The sequence below is a fragment of the Hemibagrus wyckioides genome, linkage group LG28 (genome assembly GCF_019097595.1).
Source record: "Hemibagrus wyckioides isolate EC202008001 linkage group LG28, SWU_Hwy_1.0, whole genome shotgun sequence".
Lineage (NCBI taxonomy): Eukaryota > Metazoa > Chordata > Actinopteri > Siluriformes > Bagridae > Hemibagrus > Hemibagrus wyckioides.
The window spans coordinates 6,811,311-6,833,384 of NC_080737.1; the positions used below are offsets into that span (position 1 = coordinate 6,811,311).

General features: G+C 38.1%; 2 protein-coding genes and 1 long non-coding RNA gene across 5 annotated transcripts; 2 read left to right on the plus strand and 1 right to left on the minus strand.

Moving 5' to 3' along the window:
- The first annotated feature begins 553 nt into the window (after nucleotides 1–553).
- oafb (OAF homolog b (Drosophila)) lies at nucleotides 554–9,034 on the plus strand. Its single transcript, XM_058383420.1, has 4 exons — nucleotides 554–769; nucleotides 5,618–5,752; nucleotides 5,916–6,096; nucleotides 7,059–9,034. The coding sequence occupies exons 1-4, from the start codon at nucleotides 554–556 to the stop codon at nucleotides 7,319–7,321; spliced, it is 795 nt and encodes a 264-aa protein (XP_058239403.1). The 3' UTR covers nucleotides 7,322–9,034.
- LOC131348457 (uncharacterized) lies at nucleotides 660–11,685 on the minus strand. Its single transcript, XR_009203937.1, has 3 exons — nucleotides 11,546–11,685; nucleotides 5,544–5,701; nucleotides 660–784 (listed from the first exon to the last, which is right to left on the minus strand). It is a non-coding gene; the product is annotated as an uncharacterized LOC131348457 (long non-coding RNA).
- pou2f3 (POU class 2 homeobox 3) lies at nucleotides 11,671–20,966 on the plus strand. 3 transcript variants are annotated; one of them, XM_058383417.1, is made up of 13 exons: nucleotides 11,671–11,809; nucleotides 12,217–12,273; nucleotides 15,946–15,980; nucleotides 16,557–16,658; nucleotides 16,776–16,881; nucleotides 17,720–17,808; nucleotides 18,094–18,270; nucleotides 18,440–18,581; nucleotides 18,674–18,807; nucleotides 18,892–19,056; nucleotides 19,259–19,298; nucleotides 19,378–19,492; nucleotides 20,033–20,966. In XM_058383417.1, exons 2-13 carry the CDS (start codon nucleotides 12,225–12,227, stop codon nucleotides 20,070–20,072), a joined length of 1,194 nt encoding a protein of 397 aa, XP_058239400.1. In that variant the 5' UTR covers nucleotides 11,671–11,809; nucleotides 12,217–12,224; the 3' UTR covers nucleotides 20,073–20,966. The 3 variants fall into 3 exon arrangements, with proteins under 3 accessions (XP_058239400.1, XP_058239401.1, XP_058239402.1); XM_058383418.1 differs by having other exon boundaries at nucleotides 19,259–19,295; XM_058383419.1 differs by lacking the exon at nucleotides 16,557–16,658.
- Nucleotides 20,967–22,074: the final 1,108 nt, after the last annotated feature.

Consider the following 22,074-nt stretch of genomic DNA (forward strand, 5'->3'; position numbering starts at 1 on the left):
TTGACTTATTGATCTTTATAGGTCATGTGTAACTTTTGTAATAAGTAAATAGACAAATTTAACACATTAAACAGATAATTAAGAGGTGATGGATTCTGGGGATGACTCCAAGGACATATTTGTATAGACTAAATTTTCGTGTGTGTGTGTGTGTGTGTGTGTGTCTCTTTAAGGGCGGCGCGCTCCCGCGTGCGCGTGGTCGTTGAAGTTCGGAGGAAGTGACGACGAGAAAAAGTGTGAGAACTGAACCGGGGGGGGGGGGGGGGTGGGGGGGTAAGTTACAACTACGACCAACAGAGTGAGGGGGGGGGGAGAAAAAAAAACTACACAGCGATCTAGAAAGATTATTTATATAATAATAAAACACTAAAGAAACGGGGGCTTTTTTTGTTGGGGGCAAAGTTTTAGAGGATGAGAGAGTTCGCGCGAGAGAGGCACGTGCGTGTAAATCAGTGTTTACGTCTCAGTGAGATAGTTTCAGTTACTCAGGCGACATGATGAACCATTGTTGTGTTCAGCGACCCGACTTTCCTCAGTGTTTCCATTTGTCCTAATGTACCCGAGTAGTGTTTCAGCAGGCTCACTGCGGATTCTTTTCGCCCTCTTGTTGTCGCTGAGTGTTTGCTCGGAGCTGAAAGTGCTCGTGCGGTTGAACGATGGTCAGATAACCGCGGAGACTTTAGAGTCGGACAGCGAGCGGGACATCATCAGTGTAGAGTTCAGGCACACGGACGGCACTCTCATCACCTTCCTGGCAGATTTCAAGCGGGTGAGTGGACACACACTGAGGGAAATCAGACGATAAATAGACTACATCAGAGTCACACATCAGAGCAAACACACACACACACACACACACACATGGACAAATCAGACTGTCCAGTCAGTCCTAGTGATGATACTGCAGTGACACAGGGTACCAGGTGTTTACATGGAACTTATAAAACCTTGGACTAGTTTAGATTGATCCCTTGATATAAACTCTCTCTCTCTCTCTCTCTCTCTCTCTCTCTCTCTCTCTCTCTCTCTATATATATATATATATATATATATATATATATATATATATATATATATATATATAAAGAGAGTGTGTTTATTTATATATATATATATATATATATATATATATATATATATATATATATATATATATATATATATACATACATACATACATACATACGCACGGATAATATATATATATATATATATATATACATATATATATATATACATACATACATACATACATACATACATACATACATACATACGCACGGATAAAAACCCAGCACAAAATGTGGGGGAGAAAGAAATACTCAGAAGAAGAAAAGACTGGTAGCAAGAAAAAGCTAAAAGACAACACTAATTCAGGTCATTTATATAATCTACAACAATAATAATAAGAAGAAGAATTATCATTTTTTTAATTTTATTTATTTTTAATTTTATTTATTATTATTTTGCTACTTCTACTATAATCACTATTAATAATAACAAAAAAAGAATTATCTCTTTTTTTTACATTTTTAAATTTTATTTATAATTTTATTTATTATTATTTTGCTACTTCAACTATAATCACTAATAATAATAATAATAAGAAGAAGAAGAATTATCATTTTTATTACATTTTTAAATTTTATTTTATTTATTATTTTGCTACTTCTACTATAGTCACTACTAATAATAATAATATTAAGAAGAATTATTATCATTTTCTTTTTACTTTTTTAAATTTTATTTATTATTGTTTTGCTACTTCTACTATAATTCTTCCACTAATAATAATAATAATAAGAAGAAGAAGAATTATTATCATCATTTTAAAAAAAATATATATTTATTTTTTATTTTATTTATTATTATTTTGCTTCTACTACTATAATCACTATTAATAATAATAATAATAATAATAATAATAATGATGATGATAAAAAAACACTTTTATTTTATTTTATCTAGCACTTTCCATCCATTACAATGCATCTCGGCTTTACAAACAATGAATGCAACCAAAATAAGAAATAAAAAAGCAAATAAAAGTGTAGCAACACTGAAAAGAATAATAAAGTAACCGTACAAGTATATAATGAAATAACCAGCACTAAGCAGAAAAACTCTTACCGTAGCTTGGAGGGGGAAAAAAACAATTTTGAAAAGTCGGCATCTCAATTCAGAAAGAACCGAAAAATAATTTATTATAGTCTGTATAGTTTATTTTATTTTATTTTTTTCAAAAGGTGCAAATAACTTGAATTTAAATGTGAATGTAAATATAGAGCTGTATTAGGTCCAGTTATGTGTTTCAGTAATGTTTCTGTGCGCTCTCTCGCTCTACTCTATATACACACACACACACACACACACACAGATGGATGGATGGATAGATAGATATAGATCCATAGATATTGATACATATATATAGATACATATATATAGATATATATTTTTTTAAGATGCAAAAATCCAGAAAGACATAGCTTCAATAGTACAGCCACAGTGACATCTATACATACTTTGTTTTGTGAAACCTTGACACCTTGAAACCTTGACACTCAAAACCATGAGATGTCCTTAGTGTACCTTTGCCAGTAAAATTCAGGTTCTCAGGCCTCGGTATCATGCACATGCACACTTACTATGAAAATTCCGTATCACATGATAACAAATCATTGTATTTGCTGTATTTTAAACACTCGACTCTTTTCTTTTTTCATGTGTGTCCGTTCTCTGTTTATGTAAGTGCCCTGACTATTCTCTCTTGAATGATGCATCCTGATCTGGACCATTCGTTGACATGCCCTGACCTCAATGATCCACCTTACAGAGGGTCTTTGACGCTGTTAATGCATTTTAGTACCTTTTTTTTTCCTAATCCATCAGCTGGAGCTCATATCATGTATCCCCAACTTGTCCTGGAACAGAGTGTCTTTTCTTCTCTTCTGACCCATGTGGCTGGCCTCCATACTTTCAAACCTTCATACCTGGTTCATTCAGCAAACTGCAGGAAAATGCTGCTTTTCAAGAATTAGTAATAGTATGGCTGAGCACTGCACCCAGTTCATTTCGGACCAAGAAATGGTGGTGTAATGGTAGTCTTTAGAGAATACAAAACCATCCACAAGGTTCTAGCTAAACTGCTTGTATTTAGTGAAGTGTCAGTCAAACTTAGTCAAATGAGTTGGGTCAATTAGTAAAAAAACCCTTGTCTGTCACATGCATTACTCGTCTCGGTGTTACATTAGGGTTTTTGCCCACACCGATTCAAATTTGACTTCTTTTTTTTTTTTTCCCCCCAGCTCAGGTGTCAACCTGAACTCTTGACTCAAACTGGTGTGGTGGATGTAAGGGCAGATGGCTGATTTAGTTGTGGCATTTTCTACCCATTGAGGTTGCATTGTGATAAAACATCATTTGCAATGAGGTACAATAAGATGAGCCCCATCATAAAGGACCCCATGGAATTAAAATTTAGTCAACCATACTCCAAGCCATTTATGGAAATTCTCGGAAGATTTTTACTATATGCAGAGTTCATAGGCTGCCATAATGTCCTTGACTTGTGGTGTATGGCCTAAACAGCACAGACCCTGCTTAAGACTCGGCGTTCATTTACATATCTGGGAATCTGAGATGAATTTCTCCTCACACCTGGTATTTTCATTTGTTTTGAATGTGTCCCCACTGACCATTGCGATGACTTCTGTAAGACGCTCAGGATAAGGGTAGATAAGGTCGTCTGCCGAAGGCCATGAATGTAAATTTCAATGTAAATCACATTTCATGAGGAGCAGGGTTACCAAATTTGACAAAAGAAACCTGGTGTCACTATAAAACCGCACCCAAAACTGCTAGCCAATACCAAGTAAAAGCATTCAGTGTTATTTCCAAATTAAAACTGGTGGGTAAAAGCTTTAATCATCGTCTCATATTTTGTACAAGACCTTGATCAATCTAATCACGTCTTTTGTTTTCCACTGATTTTTATCCAATCTCGCCAGATATTCAGTCATGTTTTACTACTTCTTGTTCTTTCTTTTAAATGCTTCTGCTCCTATCGGCACTGCCAGTGGAGTGTGCATTAGTGAGTGTTAGTCTCTAACCTTCCTGGAGGGGTCAAATTCTTCTCCATGACAGTTTCCTTAGTATAGAGCTTCAACACCATGACTTCCCACCAAATTCCTCCAGAGTAGGTTGTGCTTGAACATCACCCTTTTTAGTACCTCTACCCCCCTTCCTTAAAAGTTAAAAGGTCCATTATTAGCTCTTAGGGCTCTTAAGCATGTCACCTTCCGTAATTACACTCGCTCTTATTGGCTCCTGCCTCGAAAGCCGACTGCGTGCTGGATTTAGCTGGAAGGTAGCAGTTTCGGTACGGTGGTGCAGACCGATATAACTTTGAAGTGCAACTCGGTGTTCATTATAAATGAGCTTAGCATTCTGCACCCCAGATAAAGTGTGGGGTCTGCAGGGCAGCTGATGCCCTGGGGTCAGAGAAAGAGGTCAGGTTTGAGTTTCATGTTTCCTAGTCAGCTGTTCATCTTCGAGCCCTCGATTATCTGCAACTCTATGTCCATGTTAGATTTTAGCCCCAAAAAGCTCCGCCCACATACAACAGAGAATCCGATACTTAGTGTACACTTAACTGGCAACAAGCTTCAGGATCTTGGTGGTTTGTAATCTGATTGCCTTTCTGCACTGACATGCTTATGCACTTCTCTCCCCTAGTTTCTGACAGGAAAATATGCATGGTTTAGTCTGTTTGAATCGAACCCTGGTGCAGTTGCCTTCTCAGTGTGGTTCGTTTGCTCAGGTGGGACCATGGCAATCGACCGAAATAACCGGTCTGAAACCACTACCAGTTTGACTATAAGTATAATTTCTTCTGATTCAGCCGTGGTAAACAGATGTGATAGCGCTCTAACCGACACTGAGACTATTCAACTGAATGAAATTTACATCTAAACTTCACATCTTTTAGATCTATTAAACCGACTTATTGAAACAGTCGGTAGCAAGTAAACAAGATACCCTTGCATGGTTGCCTATGAACAATGGGAAAAGCCTGTTGTTGGCTAGACTCCTTAGTGAAATCTAGAACTTAAGCTTTAGAGACTTTAGAGACTGTGTTTGTGTTTGATTTTAAGCCTAAAAGCCTTCTGGTTAATTTCACAGCATATTTACCATAAAGGAAACCTATTTACGTAACTGATATGGCTCACCTTTTCACTATTTGTTTCTGTTTTATATTCTGCACAGGATTTCAGCTTATTTTCTTTGTTCATGATTTGAATTGTCCATATGCCAGTTTTAACATTTATTAGTTTAACAAGCTCAACCGCTGTATTTGCATTCGCTAAATTAAAATCAGGCTGAGATGACAGTTCTGTGATAGAATCTTGGCATGCTATTGATTCCTCTATGAACATGGTACCACGTCACCTATGTCAGTCAGAAGTATTGCTGTGAACGTTTACAAATGTCCTGTAATATAAATGCAGTGCTCTACAGCTATAAATTACCATGACTTGATTGACCTTTTTCTCAACATTTGGACTTGGTCCGTCGGTGTTGTTTTGTTGGCTCCTGACGGTTATTGTGTTGTTCTCAGCATGTGAAGATCCTGCGGGCGCTGGTCCTGGGGGAACCGGAGCGGGGCCAGACACAGTACCAGGGCCTGTGTTTCATCAGCAGGCTAGAACATGGAGAAATCATCCCAAGTGAGGCCATGGTCAGACTGAGACAGGTTAGACATGGATCAAACTCCTACAACTAACAGAGTCAAGATTAAAGATTGTAATTTAATGTTCGGTCAGTCTGGATAGACTGGATTTTGGTAGGACCAAAGAAAAAACATTATCCATTAAATATATGCTCCAACATGCTATATTACTGAATGAACCTTCCAGAAAAACCCGCACGTTATACGGACCGCCGAAGAGAAGCGTGGTCTGGAGCGGATGAGCATGAATATGGCGGTGAATCTCACGCTATCCTGGCACCTCAGCTCTCACATCCGCAGTGTATGCCGCGACGCCCAAGACTTCATCTACACGCGGGAGCAGGACGTCAAATACTGGCTACAAAGGGGTTAGTGTTTGCTATATACGGAGACGTTCCCTTGTTAAACACCTATACTAACAAGTCTATTGTTTTGAGGTGCCATAGCCATGAATAATGCACCTTTGGAGATGAAGAAAATGCCGAAATGTTTCAACCTCCAGAGATTACTAGGGACTTGATGATTTGATTCCAGTTGCGTTTATATGACATTTAAATGTGGTTGAATCGCAAGTGATGTTTCATTGGTTAGATGGTGTACTACAGTGCACTGTAATGTCATTATGTCATACATGTATAAGTTGACAGCTGGCATTCCTGAGAGCCTTTCATACATTTACTAGGTTCTTAACTGTGTGTCAGTCAACAGGGTGGGAAGAAAACAACAAGGCATAAAGTGTGAAAGCAAACATATTGCTGTCAGTTTAAACAACGGCAAAGTTTGTCAAGGATGGGTTTTTTCGCCATTTTGGCTCCAGATCTCCAGATCTGAGAGAGATTATACAAAGTCCTAGAGCATTTTATATTTCCATTATTCCAGATTTATACTTAAATTTTAAAATGTAGCTAACGCACATTAAATATGTTTAGATTGAAATATTTGAGATGATTCTGGCTTTGCTGATGGGGCAGCGTTACCGTGGATTACTTTCTACACACGAACGATTTTTTCTCTTCTACTATAGCTATTTGCCAACATTTTTAGCAATTAGTTCTTTTTTAAAATATATTTTTCATCACTTTATGGATGGTTATATTTAAGGTTGTGGATCATCTGGCAAACAATTTATTCCTTTTTTATCACTTAATAACCATAACAGCTATAAATGGGTATTCCTTAAACGTCCTGTTTATAGTTGGCTCTTGAAGTTACTAAGACGAAAAAAACTGCTTGTCTGCAAAACCTTTTCTCCTGAACGACTCCCTGTTTTGAAAAACCCTTCTTGAAATATGTCTGTCATTTTTGACAATATTATCAAATCTTTGTGCAGGTGTGGAAAGCTCCATATTCAAAGTGTTCCCCCAGAATGTCGAGAACGTGGCCCTGCCGAGTTGCAGCACTACTACGGACCCGTGGCAGCCGTGTTCGTGTAGCTACACCCTGAGGCTGGAGTGGTACCCGTGCATGCTGAAATACTGCCGTGGCCACGGCCCGAGCCCGTACAAGTGCGGGATCAAGAGCTGCAGCAAGGCTTACCGCTTCGACTTCTACACGTCACGCAAACAGCTGTGCATGTGGGATGAAGAGAGCTAACAGTGCCAATCTAAACACATTACTAATAATCTTATGCTAGAAGGTGACTAGCGTTGAGGTGCCTTCACATAGTCTTAATAGTAAAATGGTTACGTTTCTTTGTTTGTATTATCATCACAGTACGTTTTTAGACTCTAGTATCGTTTCTCTCTCTTATCTCTGCCTTAAATGACAGATATTTTAACTTTAAACCATGTCACTTATGTCTGCTGTCACTACAGTATAGCCTCGAGGGAAAAGTTACATGACTGATAGATTTATAGGCTGATAGGTTAAATTCTCCTCTGTGTTTACTCGGATTCTTCATGTTGACATTGTAAACATCACATTATTTTTTTTATTAGTAATTTCCTAGGTCTGTAACGGGAAGAACGTGTATAGTAGAATCACGGTAGTTATTTTTATTTTGTGTATATTATTAGTGTTAAACACTCGCTGGACACTGTATCAGGAACACGTACATGGAAACCTGACTACCAAATTCACGAAATTGTCTAATCAGCAGCACGATCAGAGCTTCAGTTACTTTTCACGTCAAGCCTGAAAACGGGTGGAGCTGATGGGATGGTCGCTGATTTACCAGACTGCTGGTTTAAGTATTTCAGAAACTGCTGATTTTGCAACTGTGGTGAGCTGAAAAGCTTCTGCAAACACACAGAACAGGGATCTGACGCTATAATTAACTAGACCATTAAGCTAGAACACGAAGCTCTCGAACCTTTATTTTATCCATTGTACCGCTGCCACCTTATCGCCTGATTGGGATAATTGCACGGATGTTCAGCTGTACAGATGTTCCTATTAAAGTGGTCAGTGGGAGAGTATATTATATAAATATGACTTCAGTATCTGGAAAAGTGTAAGAATATCCGCTGATATCCTGTTTTGCTTTATCTACATGTAGACCAGAAGTATTGCTAATTTTTGAGGTACGTTTTTAGAGAGTTCTCATTGTCATTTTGACAACTACTTCTTGCAATAATTTACACGTACACTAAACTGTGACTGTTGGAAACTCGTGGCCCTGTTGAAACGCTACTTTATTTTATTTTATTTTTATGTCGAGGTTTAGCCGTGAAACATGTTCAGTCTTCCGAACAAAACAAGCTACGCTGGCAGCTAAGGCATGTTTTTTTGTGCTGTCTATTTATTGCTGATATATTCAAGTGATGCCAAATGTGCTGCTCCCAACTCACCATAACCCTGACTAATGACCTCATTTCCATTTCAATAACCTCATTACTAACAAACGCGTACACTATGGTGGGCAGATGAACCTTTTTACACAATGCAATATTGTTATCTAGTTTCGGGTTTCTTTCCCCACCCCCCCTTCAAAAAATTTTACCTAACGGATTGCACCATGATATGGCAGGATTTTAACTGTGTTCATATAAATATATATAAAACAGTATGTGTTTACATATTTCTATGCACAAAATGAATATGTGTATGTTCGGTGGTTTGTGATCTGAAAATGCATATGCTCAGGTTTCTCTCCTTTTGCTGGATTTTGATGACTTGTACTGACACATACCGTCTTACAGTGTTGTGGAAATGGGTTTTAAAGCGCGTTACAGTTTGGCTTTTCTTTTACAACAAGCCGAATATGAGGATGATCTCAACAGCACGTATCACTAAATTACGTATGCCAGTGTAAATAAAGATAAAAAAAAAAATAATAATAATAAACTTTATATTTCAGTATGTTAACACGTGTGTGTTTATTTTTTGTTCTTTTAAGCATGATCTTGTCGTTTAAATAAAACGAAATGACGTTCGAAGCAACTAACAAACTCGGAACGATGGTAAGGTGGAAGCTCTGAGAGAAACTCTGTAAGGGAGATCGCAGGAATATATTAGCATATTAATATATTGGCGTTCCTTCACATAATATTGCACTTAGCGTGACACATTAACTAATATGAACCGATTCAGAACTTTATTTATGTGGTTCATTTAACGCTTCTGGAAGATTCCTCCAGTAGCAGAATGGCTGTCAGTGATCAGTTCGTTGCATTTAATGGATTTAATAGGCTAATTTGCGCTTGTACTCGCCACATTTCAAATCACGACAGGCCTCTTTAAAAAAAAAATACGGGTTAAAATAAGAACGAGCCCTAATATTAATTACCGTCTTCGTACATTACCTCAGCAGTTCACCTCTAGCCATTAACATTCAGCGAAATAAAGCTGTTAACGCTAATAATTAGCTGCTAACTAGCAAGGTGTCAAAAGACAAAACTGCTGATATGAGCAACTGCTTTATTTATATTCAACTTTCTAATATTCGCTCGCTGTTATCACATATCTTTAGAGTTGTCATTGATTATTAAAATTAGTCAAAATATTAAATAAAACGTTGTTGTTTTTTTAGTCAGTTAGCTGTTATTTCATTAGCTTCTGGTTCTAATTGGGGTGCCAATTAACCGCAAGTAACCACAAGTCTTCTTTTGTGATTATTTTCCCCTCGTACTTTTTCCATTTCAGAATTTATAGACTACATTGACATGTCTGAAGAGTTTAAAGGAATTTTGTTAGTTTTATTAAACGTCTACCGTAAAAAGAGTTTCAAATGCATTCTCTATTGAGGGAATATCAGCGAAGAGATGATAACGTTTCCCCCGAGTGGGCATGTGCATGTTAAACTCCACACCATTCAGTCTGGCAGGATGTTTCAATTCTTGCCTACATACAGTTCATGTGGCTTTTTCTTCAGGAGGTTCGTTTTCCTCCGGCATGTTTTCATTTTCAACTCTGCCCTCTAGTGTTGGTTGGGTAACACAGTGCACACAGACATCGTGGGAGTAGGCCTCAGGCGTGAGCTCCCTTATCAGGATGTCCTGTTCAAACAAAGTATCATAACCAGGACAAAAGTCACAAAGAAGATACAATCGAAGCTGATGTTCATTGTGTGACTTCATCAGTGTCCCAGGAGCTGTGCACCTGCTCTTGACGTCTGTTCAGTGCTGTATAAATACCAGAGTCTGAGCTCTTTTTCCACGCAAAAATCAATCTTTTTTTTTTTCCTTTGTACAGTTCCACATTTTTTTGATCACATATTCAGGATAACTTAGCTGTATACACAAATACACAAATAAATCTGGATGTAGAATTATGTTTAGATCTCGAATGATTGAGGAAAATCTTCCTGAAAAACTCACGAGGAAGAAACCTTTTGTCTTTTGAGACTCAAAAAGATATCTGATGATTTTCTGATAGCGGATAGTAGAAATATCAATAATTACAGTATAAAGGTGTAGAAGAGTAAAGACGATCAGTATTAAGTGTTTAGAGAGGATATTATAAAGAAGTGCTGTCAGTAGATTACAATACCAGGCTTGAATCGACTACAAAAGCGTCTTCAGTCCAATGGGTTCATAAATATCTGAGACCTAATCTAGGCAAGTTGATATGTTTATGGAAAATAGTGGTGTCAAATTGTGTCACAAAACAAAAATGGTCACTTTCGGTTCATCTGCAGGTTTTCATAACCCTCCACACAAAGCAGCGGTGACGTTTGATGTGACACAGTCAGGCGAAACAATCGCCGTATGTCACGTGACGCACGTTGTTCACATGCCACAGATTAGTGTAAGTTAAGCTAGTGTAGATTTAAAACTAGCTGAAGGTTAGAAAGCTCAATTTTGATCGATTTGGAATAAAGCTGTTTATCAAGGCGGTGTGAATTGTTACAGGGTCAATTACCATTCAATTAATGCTAGCTAACAACAGGTTTATTTCTTGTTGAATGCTAATAGCTTTCACAATTCGAACTGTCGTGAAGAATACAACTTGCACATGAAAGCAGATGGGTATTAGGTTGTATTATTAATGTTGTGTTATTATCAGTTAAAGTTGTTTTAAAGAAAAAAAAAGTTAAAGTTGCATTATTACCTTGTAAATATGTGATTTTAGAGAAATCTGGAAAGTATTAGACGGAAGGAAAGCATGAATTAGCAGCGCATTAAGTTTTTTGTTGTTGTTGTTGTTTATTAGAAATTTATAAAAACCCATGAAAATGATCAAATCACTAAAATAACGTCAGAACTACTTTATGTCATAGTGGACTGCAATCATTTGCAAGCTGCCTCCCTTATCGCCCCTTTAAACCTTTACAAGCGTGCTTTTGTGTCAACATAAACACTGCAGGCAAGAAACAGACACATTTCAGGTTTGAGAAGTCACACACACACACAGACACGCACACACACACACACTCACCTGAGTTTCTGCAGTTTGTCGTCTCCCCCTATGTTGTTTTATGCAAAAAGAGTGCGTCTGGATAGGACGCACTGTGGGCCTTATGCAAATCGCCTGTCTATCAGCTTGTGTGGGATCGTGAAAAAGGTGAATACTTCTCCCCGAACCCACTTGTGCCAAATGTTGAAGTTTCCTCAGCGTGCATCCTGCTGCTTCTTTCATTCATGACCGACTCGGGATCGTAGAAGGAATAAACCGAAACGCATCCAGAATCTTCTTGTTAAGGTGAGTAAATTGAAATGACTTACATACTCACTGTCTCTCTCTCTCTCTCTCTCTCTCTCTCTCTCTCACTCTCTCTCTCTTTCCTGCCGTAGTTCACTTCTGTAGCCGTTTTGCAGAATCATATCTCTTTCTGTGGTCTCTTGCTCGCACAGCATATTGACCCATTTAAATGGTTTTGACTAGAAGAGATTAGGGAGGAGGGCCCGAGCGACAGGCGGCTGGAGGCTGGAGGCTGAGCGGGGATCCCCTCAGCCCTTATGAATATTACAACAAGCCCTTTACATAAAGGAGACCTTTTCAAAGTCGGACCCATTAGAATAAAACCTCAAGTTCATTTTCCTGACCGGGCCATGAATTGGCCCAGTGTGCGCATAAAGTAGGAAAATCAGCTATATTTATCATTACAGATATTAAGATGAGCACAGAGGCTGTCGAGCAGAGGGATCCTCAGCATGAACACACAGGTAAGAAAGCTATTCGTCCTTCACAAGGAATGAGTTTTGTTTGTTTTTGTTGGAATTTTACTTGAGGACGCTGATTTTTGTAGCGTCCTGGTTACATAAGATGAGAAAAAAAAAAAATCTAGCGTTACGACCTGTTCTGCTCTCGACAATGGGAAACCCTTCAATAAAACAAATAAAAAACAGTTATTATGCTGTTATAATAGAAGCTGCAGGTTGAAGTAGGATTAAAAAGCGCTGCATGTCAGGATATAAAAACATAACAGCTGATAAATGTCATAGCTTAAGACAACAACTAAAATGATTTGTTTCCTGATTTGGTGGCAAACCATTAGAAGTGTTTAATTTTCTTATTTTGCGATGAAGAATCCCTAAAGTTATATTTTTGTGAATCAAATTTTATTATCATTAAGTAAACCGGAGCCCTAACGTGAACATGCTAGAAATAATATAAAGGTATGTTTTTAAAGGTATAACATAAAGGTATGTATTTTTTTTTTTTTATTATTTTTATTTAACACAGAAATCTACTTTTAGGAATATCTACTGGTTATTTATTTATTTTTTTTTATCAGTGATTATTTAGTGCTTGATGGGTTCTTAGTGTTTTATTTGTAACCCGTTTCAACTTTGTTGATGCGCCCCTGCCATTGGTCGAGGTGTTTTCACAAGAAAGACACAGGCTTCCGTGTGTCTCTTGTCAGAGCCGTTTGTGGTTTTGACCAGTGAGTTCTGCTCTTTGTCTTGGCTGTTATGGTCTTTCTGGCAGGCAGGTCTGTGCAAAACCCTTGATGACATTCTCGACTGTCATCACTGTCAACTACATCACACCACCACCATCTTGCATTAATCCCAAACAGAAGTTTGTTTGTTTGTGGTTTTGCCCTTTCTTCCCGGCTTCTTTCGTCACTGATTCGGTGATCAATACCACATTCTGTGTTGGCATTATTTTTGTTGTTGAAAGATTAACCTGATTGTTTGTTGCATAGACCTACGTTAAATTTGTTTATTGCTTTCCACTATGGACTAACAACCATCGATTTTACCACCAATAAATCAAGAGTAACCGTGTAGAGTAACTCCTCCATCAGATATGTCGTACTACCTCTATAGTGAAACTGCTGAGTCGTTCGTTTTGTGCAGATGTGACAAGTTAAGACGACCCGAACCTGTTTATATTGTGTGGAGTCGGGGTTGTAGTGCCTTAACCGTGAAGAGACAAAAAAGAGATGCGTAGAGCTCTAGGGCGTGATGTTCATCAAGGACATAACAGTGTACCAGGATGTGTGTGTGTGTGTGTGCATGTGCATGGGGGTGGTGGACTGTTTGCATTGAAGCGTTCATACCCTCAGGCCATACCGACACATAGTTAGTTGCCTCCGTACGGAACACAAGGGTCTGAAATGAGGAACTTGGATTCAGAGAGAGCACAATATAGTAAATGACTGTTTTGTGTAGCATCGTTTCCTGTAATACTAAATATTTCAGGCTGCAGGTTTTTTCCTCTACACAGGTGCAAACATATTCCTGTCATCAGCAACAGGGCCATAATGTTTTGCAGGGTAATAAAGAGTTATTAGTTTTATGTGTCCTACACAGCGTTGTTTGTAGTGGAATTTTTAGTAGTCAAACGTTAACGAGGTTAGAAGTGATAACATGGAAACAGAAATATATCCATAGCTAGAATTCTGACTATGAAAACCACTACAAATTTATAACTAGGACTATGACAGGATACATAAAATAAAAACTACGCCTATAACTATGTTTATAACTAATTGCTAAAATTCTAGGTAACTACAAACTACAAAGGCTATATAACCACATAAAAAGTGTAACAGTAATTCTTGATAACTTCTACTTTGTAATATATTACAATTAGAACTATAATTATATCTATAACTAGAATTCTAACTACGATCATAGCTACAAAAATATTGCTATAACTATGACTGATTCAACTATAAATCTATAATAACATAATCAACAAATGTGTCATTTTATATCATCATAATAAACCATTTATAATCATAATCTTATATAGTACAAGAATTAATATTGATAAGAACAATATTACTAGTTAACAGCAGTTATAACTATGAAAACAACTACCATAGCTACAGACTTTGTCTCCACTTTAAGGCATTTCATGTTGGTTAAATTTACATTCAGCTGCTGCTTTAAAAACGCAAGTAAAACTTGAAGATGAGCTTCATTTAAACTCACAAGCCAAGACAATGGATTGCTTTTATTTTTATCTTTCCAAACTTATAAACTTGTGTTTAATTTCCAAAACAATTAGAGTTACAGAAAAGAAATAAAATCTGTTATGTTTCACAGTGTATGAGAATAATTGGTGGCGTCACTAGAATTATAACTTACAATGATACAGGAAATGTTATTAACTATGAGAATAAGAAATTTTAATGATTAATTATTACTATAGCTTTGGTTATATAACTATAACTATAGATCGTTTTAGTGTTTTTTTTTATTTCTCACTTAAGTAGACTTTTTTTTTTAATTAAATAAAATAAAATTGCACCAGGTCAAGTTTCATATTAAATATGGACAAGGGTATGTTGAGGTAAACCTTAGCTGACGCGTGTTCCATCATTAGCTGCAAAAGCAGAGAACGGACCTTGTTTGAACATACTTCTTCGTTGTCCCCTGAAGGAGACTTAACCTGTTGCAATATTGCGGCATTTTATCTGAGAGTTAATTACACTAAGAAGAAGAGTCGGCAAGGCGAAGACCTGCTTTACGTTAAAACTGTTGAGAAGTGCATAGCCTTTAACGATGGTGAAGCATTTCATTAATGTTACTTATTAGGACATGGGTGTACTTAAAGTACACATAATCTCCAACATCACTACTAAAGCCAATTATATATAAACAGGATAATCAGTCTTCATATTCAATTCATATTCAAAACTTTCCCAACAGGCTTGAAACAAGTTCTGTCTTGCTGTAAAATAATGTCATTTTGAGTAATAAGTATGGAGTAAATCCCTTTTAATTAACTTAATCACGGCTACGTGCTATCGTTGGGGATCTTTTCCCAACTTTCCCGAGGACGATCGTGAAAAAAAGTCAAATTAATCAACATTGTATTAGAAGGAGCAACCCCGATCTGAACACTATTGTATCTGCGTTGTTTATTTGGGAGAAAGAGAGAAAGACTTTAACAGAGAAAGAATGAGCCAGCGATGCACCTGGGGGTTTGTAAACATTCAAATATGAGGGCTTGCGAAAGGTTGCCATGGATACGTTCCCATTTGCATGGGCGCTTCATTTCCATACTGGAAGTTTGGCTCGGGGAGGAGCGCCGATTTCCATAGCGCGGGACGAGCGAGCACTGATGCGCTAACCACAGCCTCACACGGCCCTATTTGAATTTCAAATCAGGACAGATTACCTGGTCCCAACAACCTTTGAACTCGGTAGAGGCCTTGACAAAAAATATCTACCTCCATAATGGTTAACGTAGCACAAAAGAGCCACTGAGAGAGCAATAATTGAGAACTTAGCTAAGTATATATATATACATATATATATATATATATATATATATATATATATATATATATATATATATATGAATGCCTTCAAAATAGGCAAAAGTGATATGAATTAATTGTGTAATTACTTATCTATGTTCCATTCTTTCTGCAGAAATCGAACAAAACGGCATTGACTTCACACGACAGGTAAATAACAACTCACTAAAGATCATCTGTAAGTTTGGATAACGACCTACATACATTAACGTCAACTCCACAAAGGTTTCAGTGATCTCTTTCGCGCTGCAATGTAATGCATGTCGGTTCTAATTAACCTTGATTTATTAAAAGCTACATTGGCCTTTTTTTTTCCTCACGTAATGCTATGCAGAGGACTGTACTGTGTCCCATGTACAGGAACTAGCCTCAGGTTCCCATTTGCATAGGCTTTAGCCTGAGGGCAGGGAAGGAATGTTTTTCAAAAGCTGACTCCTGTTGAACAAGTCAGACAGCCTTGGTGTGAATACACACGCGCACACACACGTGCACAACGCACACACGCGCACACAAACGGACACCAGCACACATGTGACTCTAATCCAAGCTACTCAGCTGAAACATCATAAAAAGTCGTAGTTTATAGGCACGTAATCATTTTTTTCCCCTCATGACCAAATGGATTTGACCATTAAGGCCCAGGTTAATTATTGTTTTTAGAATTGCGGCACTGTTTCTTGTGTAGGAAGCAGTTTAGATTACAGTGTAACTTTTCCTGGTTTCTAGATAAAAACCGAGGACCTGAACGATTCCCCTCACTCAGCCTCGTCACATAAGACATGTCACCTCACGCAGGGATCACCAGCTCCCACGGGACAGCTGCCTGGGGTATGCCGTAAAACATTCCTACCACAGATCACACATGAAATCACGTGTTATCCTTATGAAAGGCTTATACAAGATGGAGCGTGGCGTCACGAACGCTTTTGTGTCATGCGTTTGCAGGATTTGCCATCGCTTCACCCGCTTCCCCAGCTGGTCCTCATGCCTGGCTCACACCTTTCCTCATCTTCACCTTTCCTCCTCTCCCAGGCTCAGACCGGACATCAAGGTCAGTCCTTGGATATTCATAAAATTATACTTCCTGGAGCAATATGCATTACATCGATTTGAATCAGAAACTTCTATACACAAAATTCGCTTGCCACTGGATGCAAAAAAAAAAAAACCCAAAACAAAACAAAAAGGCTAAAGCATGACAGTTCCCTGACCAACCTCTCTTTTAAGTTAATAAAACAACAACAAAAAAAATCATAAGTTATCTTTTTTTGTTTTTTTTTATCTAGATTTTGTAGCGTATCTGCCATACAAATCCCAGCAATTGATTTACAATAGAACATTTTAGATCAGAACGAGCGTGTTAATATAAACCTGATTTGCCTTGCTATTGTCAGAGCTGCTGCTATAGAAAAATCAAGCAAAACCTTTTGACCATTCAGAATCGAGAATTCTCAGTAAAGTTAACCCAGTTATCCCTGCTTTATCAGTGTTTTCAACATCCGTGATACAAGTTAGTTCCTATTATCACTTACAGTACAGCAACAAATAAACATTTATTTCCTCATCAACTTCTCTTTTTTTCCATATTGTCTAAATAAATATCTCCACACAGAAAACATCACTATATTACCAAACACAATAACACGTGTTGTTTTCGACGTCTCTGTGGATGGTCTGCCGTTGAATTCCCTGCGTAGGACGTTACTATAGACATGTAACATATTCAGATAAGTACACTGATATAACCCCTCCAGCTGGACCTAATTTTGTTACAGAAAACAAAACGCCAGTTCCTGACCATCAGAATCGAGCATCTAAGAGCATTGTGGTGTAAGGTATCTTAAAGCATTATGCGTGTTATATTTATTGTGCCTTATATTGTCTTGTAGCACTACTGCAGCCGAATCTCCTGTCCTTGCCCTCTCAGTCCCAGCCTAGTCTCCTGCAGCACCAGCCTGGACTGGCCCTCACACCTCAGGTAAACAAAAGTATCCACATCACATCCTTGTTAATATGATTGTCGTTTCTCAATCCAGTCCTCAGGAAACCCGTCCCCAGTTTGTTCTGGAAGTCACAAGTCAGCTGCATGAAACATAGGATAGTAGATGAACTCCAGCATCTTGCTTTCCAGATTTCTAATCACCTGGCATAGGTGTGTCAGAAACCGGAACACAAAAACAATGCTGTCTGGCCGGGGATCCCCAGGGACTAAATCGAGAACTTCAAATCTATTATATCTGATCTATAGTTTATATCCGCACAGGGAATGGGTCGAACAGGCTTGGCTGGGTCCTCCATGGATGCACATTTGGACATGCCTCATCTACAGGTGCCTAAGCATGTGGGGGCTTCTCAGCAGGACGAGCCAAGTGACCTGGAGGAGCTGGAGCAGTTTGCCAAGTCTTTCAAACAAAGACGCATCAAGCTGGGCTTCACACAGGCAATGACCTACATATTCAAATTCTTTTAAACAGATGTAAATAAACAGTATTTGGAGTCCATGCTGGCTTCAGAGTGCCATTTTCACGTGGGCGCAGTCATTTTTGATAACATCCTTTTTCACAGGAAAGACATCAAATGAGATGGTAATCTTATGGTTCTACTTTTAGGGAGATGTGGGTTTGGCTATGGGGAAGCTCTATGGAAATGATTTCAGTCAAACCACAATTTCCCGCTTTGAGGCTCTAAATCTCAGCTTCAAGAACATGTGCAAGCTAAAACCATTGCTGGAGAAGTGGCTCAGTGATGCAGGTACATTTGATTGACACAATATAATGTCCGAATGTCCAGAGATGTACGTTCGGTACCGGTGTTTTAACCTTCTTTACTTTGACCTTTTTCAGAAAACTCACCCTCAGACTCCATGGCTAATCCTGCCACCCTGCCACCACTTATGGAAGGATATGGGAGAAAGAGAAAAAAGAGAACGAGTATTGAGACCAACATCAAGCTCACACTGGAGAAACGCTTCCTAGATGTGAGTAATTTGATTGGCTCAACCTGTATTTAAGTGGTGTTTTCAGGATTTCGTGGCTGATTTTGCACTTTCATTTGTGTTTAGAATCCCAAACCGAACTCAGAGGAGATCACTCTGATCTCGGAGCAGCTCTCCATGGAAAAGGAAGTGGTGCGGGTGTGGTTCTGCAACCGACGGCAGAAGGAGAAGAGGATCTATTGCCCAGTCGCCACCTCGCCTATAAAATCGCACAACTACAATGCCAGACTGGTGAGGTGTTTTTGATTTTGTTGTTGTTTTGAAGAGATCTGATGATATTCTATCCATCAACCTTAATCAGTTCCATCAAGCCCAAAAAGAATAGCATTACCCATCAAAATAAAGCATGTAATTGTACCCTATTCAGTTACTTTCGAAACAGAATTGTTGTTCAACCTATACACACTCTAACTTAAATTGCTTCTTATTTCAGCCTGCGTCCAGACCATTCAGTCCTCTTGCTTCAGGAGGTGGTAAGCTCATTTTTACAACAAAATCTAAAACACATTCGTTAATCAGTGAGGTAATAAGTGGTGCTTTTTTTCCCTGCAGTGTCCAGCAGCTCGTCTCCTAACAGCCCGAGTCGCGGCTCATCTCCCAACACCCTGTCTTCATCCTCCAGTCCTCTGACATCACAGGGGGTCAATCAATCCTTCAATCCCACAGGGTAAACCTAATCAATATGATAGCACAAGATGCCACCAGATATATTAATGTTTCTCGTTTAGATTTAGATAGGTAGATTCATGCATATCCAACCAACCAGTTACGTCGCAGCTACACAATGATCAACCTGATGAATCATCAAACATTAGAACAGGGAAATGAGATCTCATTGACATTGTGGTTGGTCTCCTAGGATTTTCACACACAATAATCTCAAACGTTTAAACAGAATTGTGTGAAAACACAAAGACGTCCATAGTTTTACAGGAAGAAGTGCGTTGTTTATTGAGAACAATTATAGGAAAATGACTCAAGCGGACAGGAAGGTTAAGAGAACCATTCTTTACGACCGTGGTGAGCATAAAATCAACTCACCATCATGAACTGTAGCTCCTAACCTGTTTCTGATTGATTAATTGCATGTATGAGACAGTGAATGTTTATGCGCGTGACTGTATACGAACTTGTGATATGAAGTTCCCCATCCGCTAGATGGCAATCACAGGGAATGTGATTTAAACTACGCTCTCTTTTCTTCCAGATCTTGGTATCGTTGGAACAGTACTGCATATCACCACTGAGAATCATCTAGAATCCCCACTCCCCATAAAGTGAAAATAAAAAATGTTTACAGTTTGTTTGGACAGGAAAGGAAACAATGCTCTGATTTATACATTTACATAACTGCTGGAGTTTCACATTTACATGCTGAAAAAAACAAAAAAAAACAAAAACAAAATCCCTGCCTTGTCAGATCATTTCAGCAATAATGATTCATTTCAGTCTGTTTGTATGTCAAGATCAAACAGCAGGTCTATCATTTCAAGTTTATGTATAGTTGTGTTGAAGCCACCGTACTGACTGCTTAAAGTGATATTACTTTTCAACGACAAGGTTTACATATCTATACTCATCTTTAGCCCAAATTTTTAGCATAACATATTTACGTCACACTAGACGACTTAAGTACACTAGCAGAAATATCGATTTAAAACTATGCAAATATATCAAGCGTCAGATTTCTTTCAGTTCTAAGTGTGCGGATATCACAGACTTCGTTATGTAGCATTAAACACTGCAGTCGTATGATTTTCAGTCTGGCCTCGAAGTTATTCTTACATTAAGTTTCCTATTTTCCTATATTTTAAGTTTCCTATTAAGTTAAACTGTTATGAACATGCTTTTGGAAATGGAAGTAACCTGTAGTGGAAAAGGGGGTTTGATTTGTTTTTCTCTACCTTTTCCTTATGAAGTGGTCCAAACATTTGAAGTGCTGTAATTTTCACACTTTGTCTTCGATGTTATCACGTTTCACTGTTTATTTTGCTTGTGATTTTTTTGTTTGTTTTCAGTTTATTTTTGTGATGCGTAATGTTTTCCTTTTTGTAATTTGAATTGTTGTGTTGTACATTTGAATGCTGGACATGACTCTATGTGTAACTGTTTAACACTTATTAAACAGATTCATCACTTTACACTGCTTCGTTCTTTACATGTTACTCAGTTAATACTTAAGAGTTTATTATCTACAACTGTGGCAACTTTTTTTTTTTTTTTTAAATGTTTAATAATCGAACTTAGTGGTTAGCTCTGTTGCCTCACAGCAAGACGGTCCTGGGTTCAAATCCTGGGTTCGAACAGACAGGGGCCTTTCTGTGTGGAGTTTGCATGTTCTCCCCGTGCCTGCGTGGGTTTACTCTGGGTACTCCGGTTTCCTCCCACACTCCAAAAACATGTACATTAGGTTGACTGGTAATTCTAAATTGCCCATAGGAGTGAGTGTCAGTGTGTGTGTGTGTGGTTGTTTGTCTATATATGTGGCCCTGTGATGGACTGGTGACCTGTCTAGGGTGTACCCCTGCCTTTCTCCCAATGTATGCTGGGATAGGCTCCAGCAGATCCCCGTGACCCTAATTAGGAATAAAGCGGGTATAGACAATAGATGGATGGATAATCAAACTTAAAAAAAAAAAAAATTAGTGGAGAATTGGACAAAACGTATTCATTCTCTGTTGATTGTTTTTTATAGTGTTAAAAAAGACAAAGTTATAAAGCAAAATTGCTTACAGATAACCGTAAGGCTAACATATTCATACTAAAAGCCACAAAGCTTCAATTTTGATTTCATGTGGACTTTACGTTCCGTCAGCTAGCTAGCTATCCAGCTAGTAGCTAGCTAGTTACGTAAAGATCCTGTCACTACTCGATCCGTAACAGAAACACAATTTGTATTGCGCGGAAAATGCGGAAATACGTCTACTTCTTGCCTGAAGTATGACGGAACGATTTACGGCAGATATTTAGAATACTGTTGTTGTTATTATACTACTAATAATATAATATTATAATGTGTTGTTAGCAGCAATTTCGTGCATGCGCAGTACAAATCGTGTTTCCGGTACCGGATCGAGTAGTGACAGATCGCTCAACAGAATTAACGTCAGTATCTAACGTAGCTCAGTAGCTAAACAAAGCTAAGCTGTGTTCATAAGACCTAATGTTGTTGGGCTTTATTTCTTTCTTTTAATTTATAATTTAAAAAAAAAAACATCCTAGAATTATTATGCAAAACAGGTATTGGCC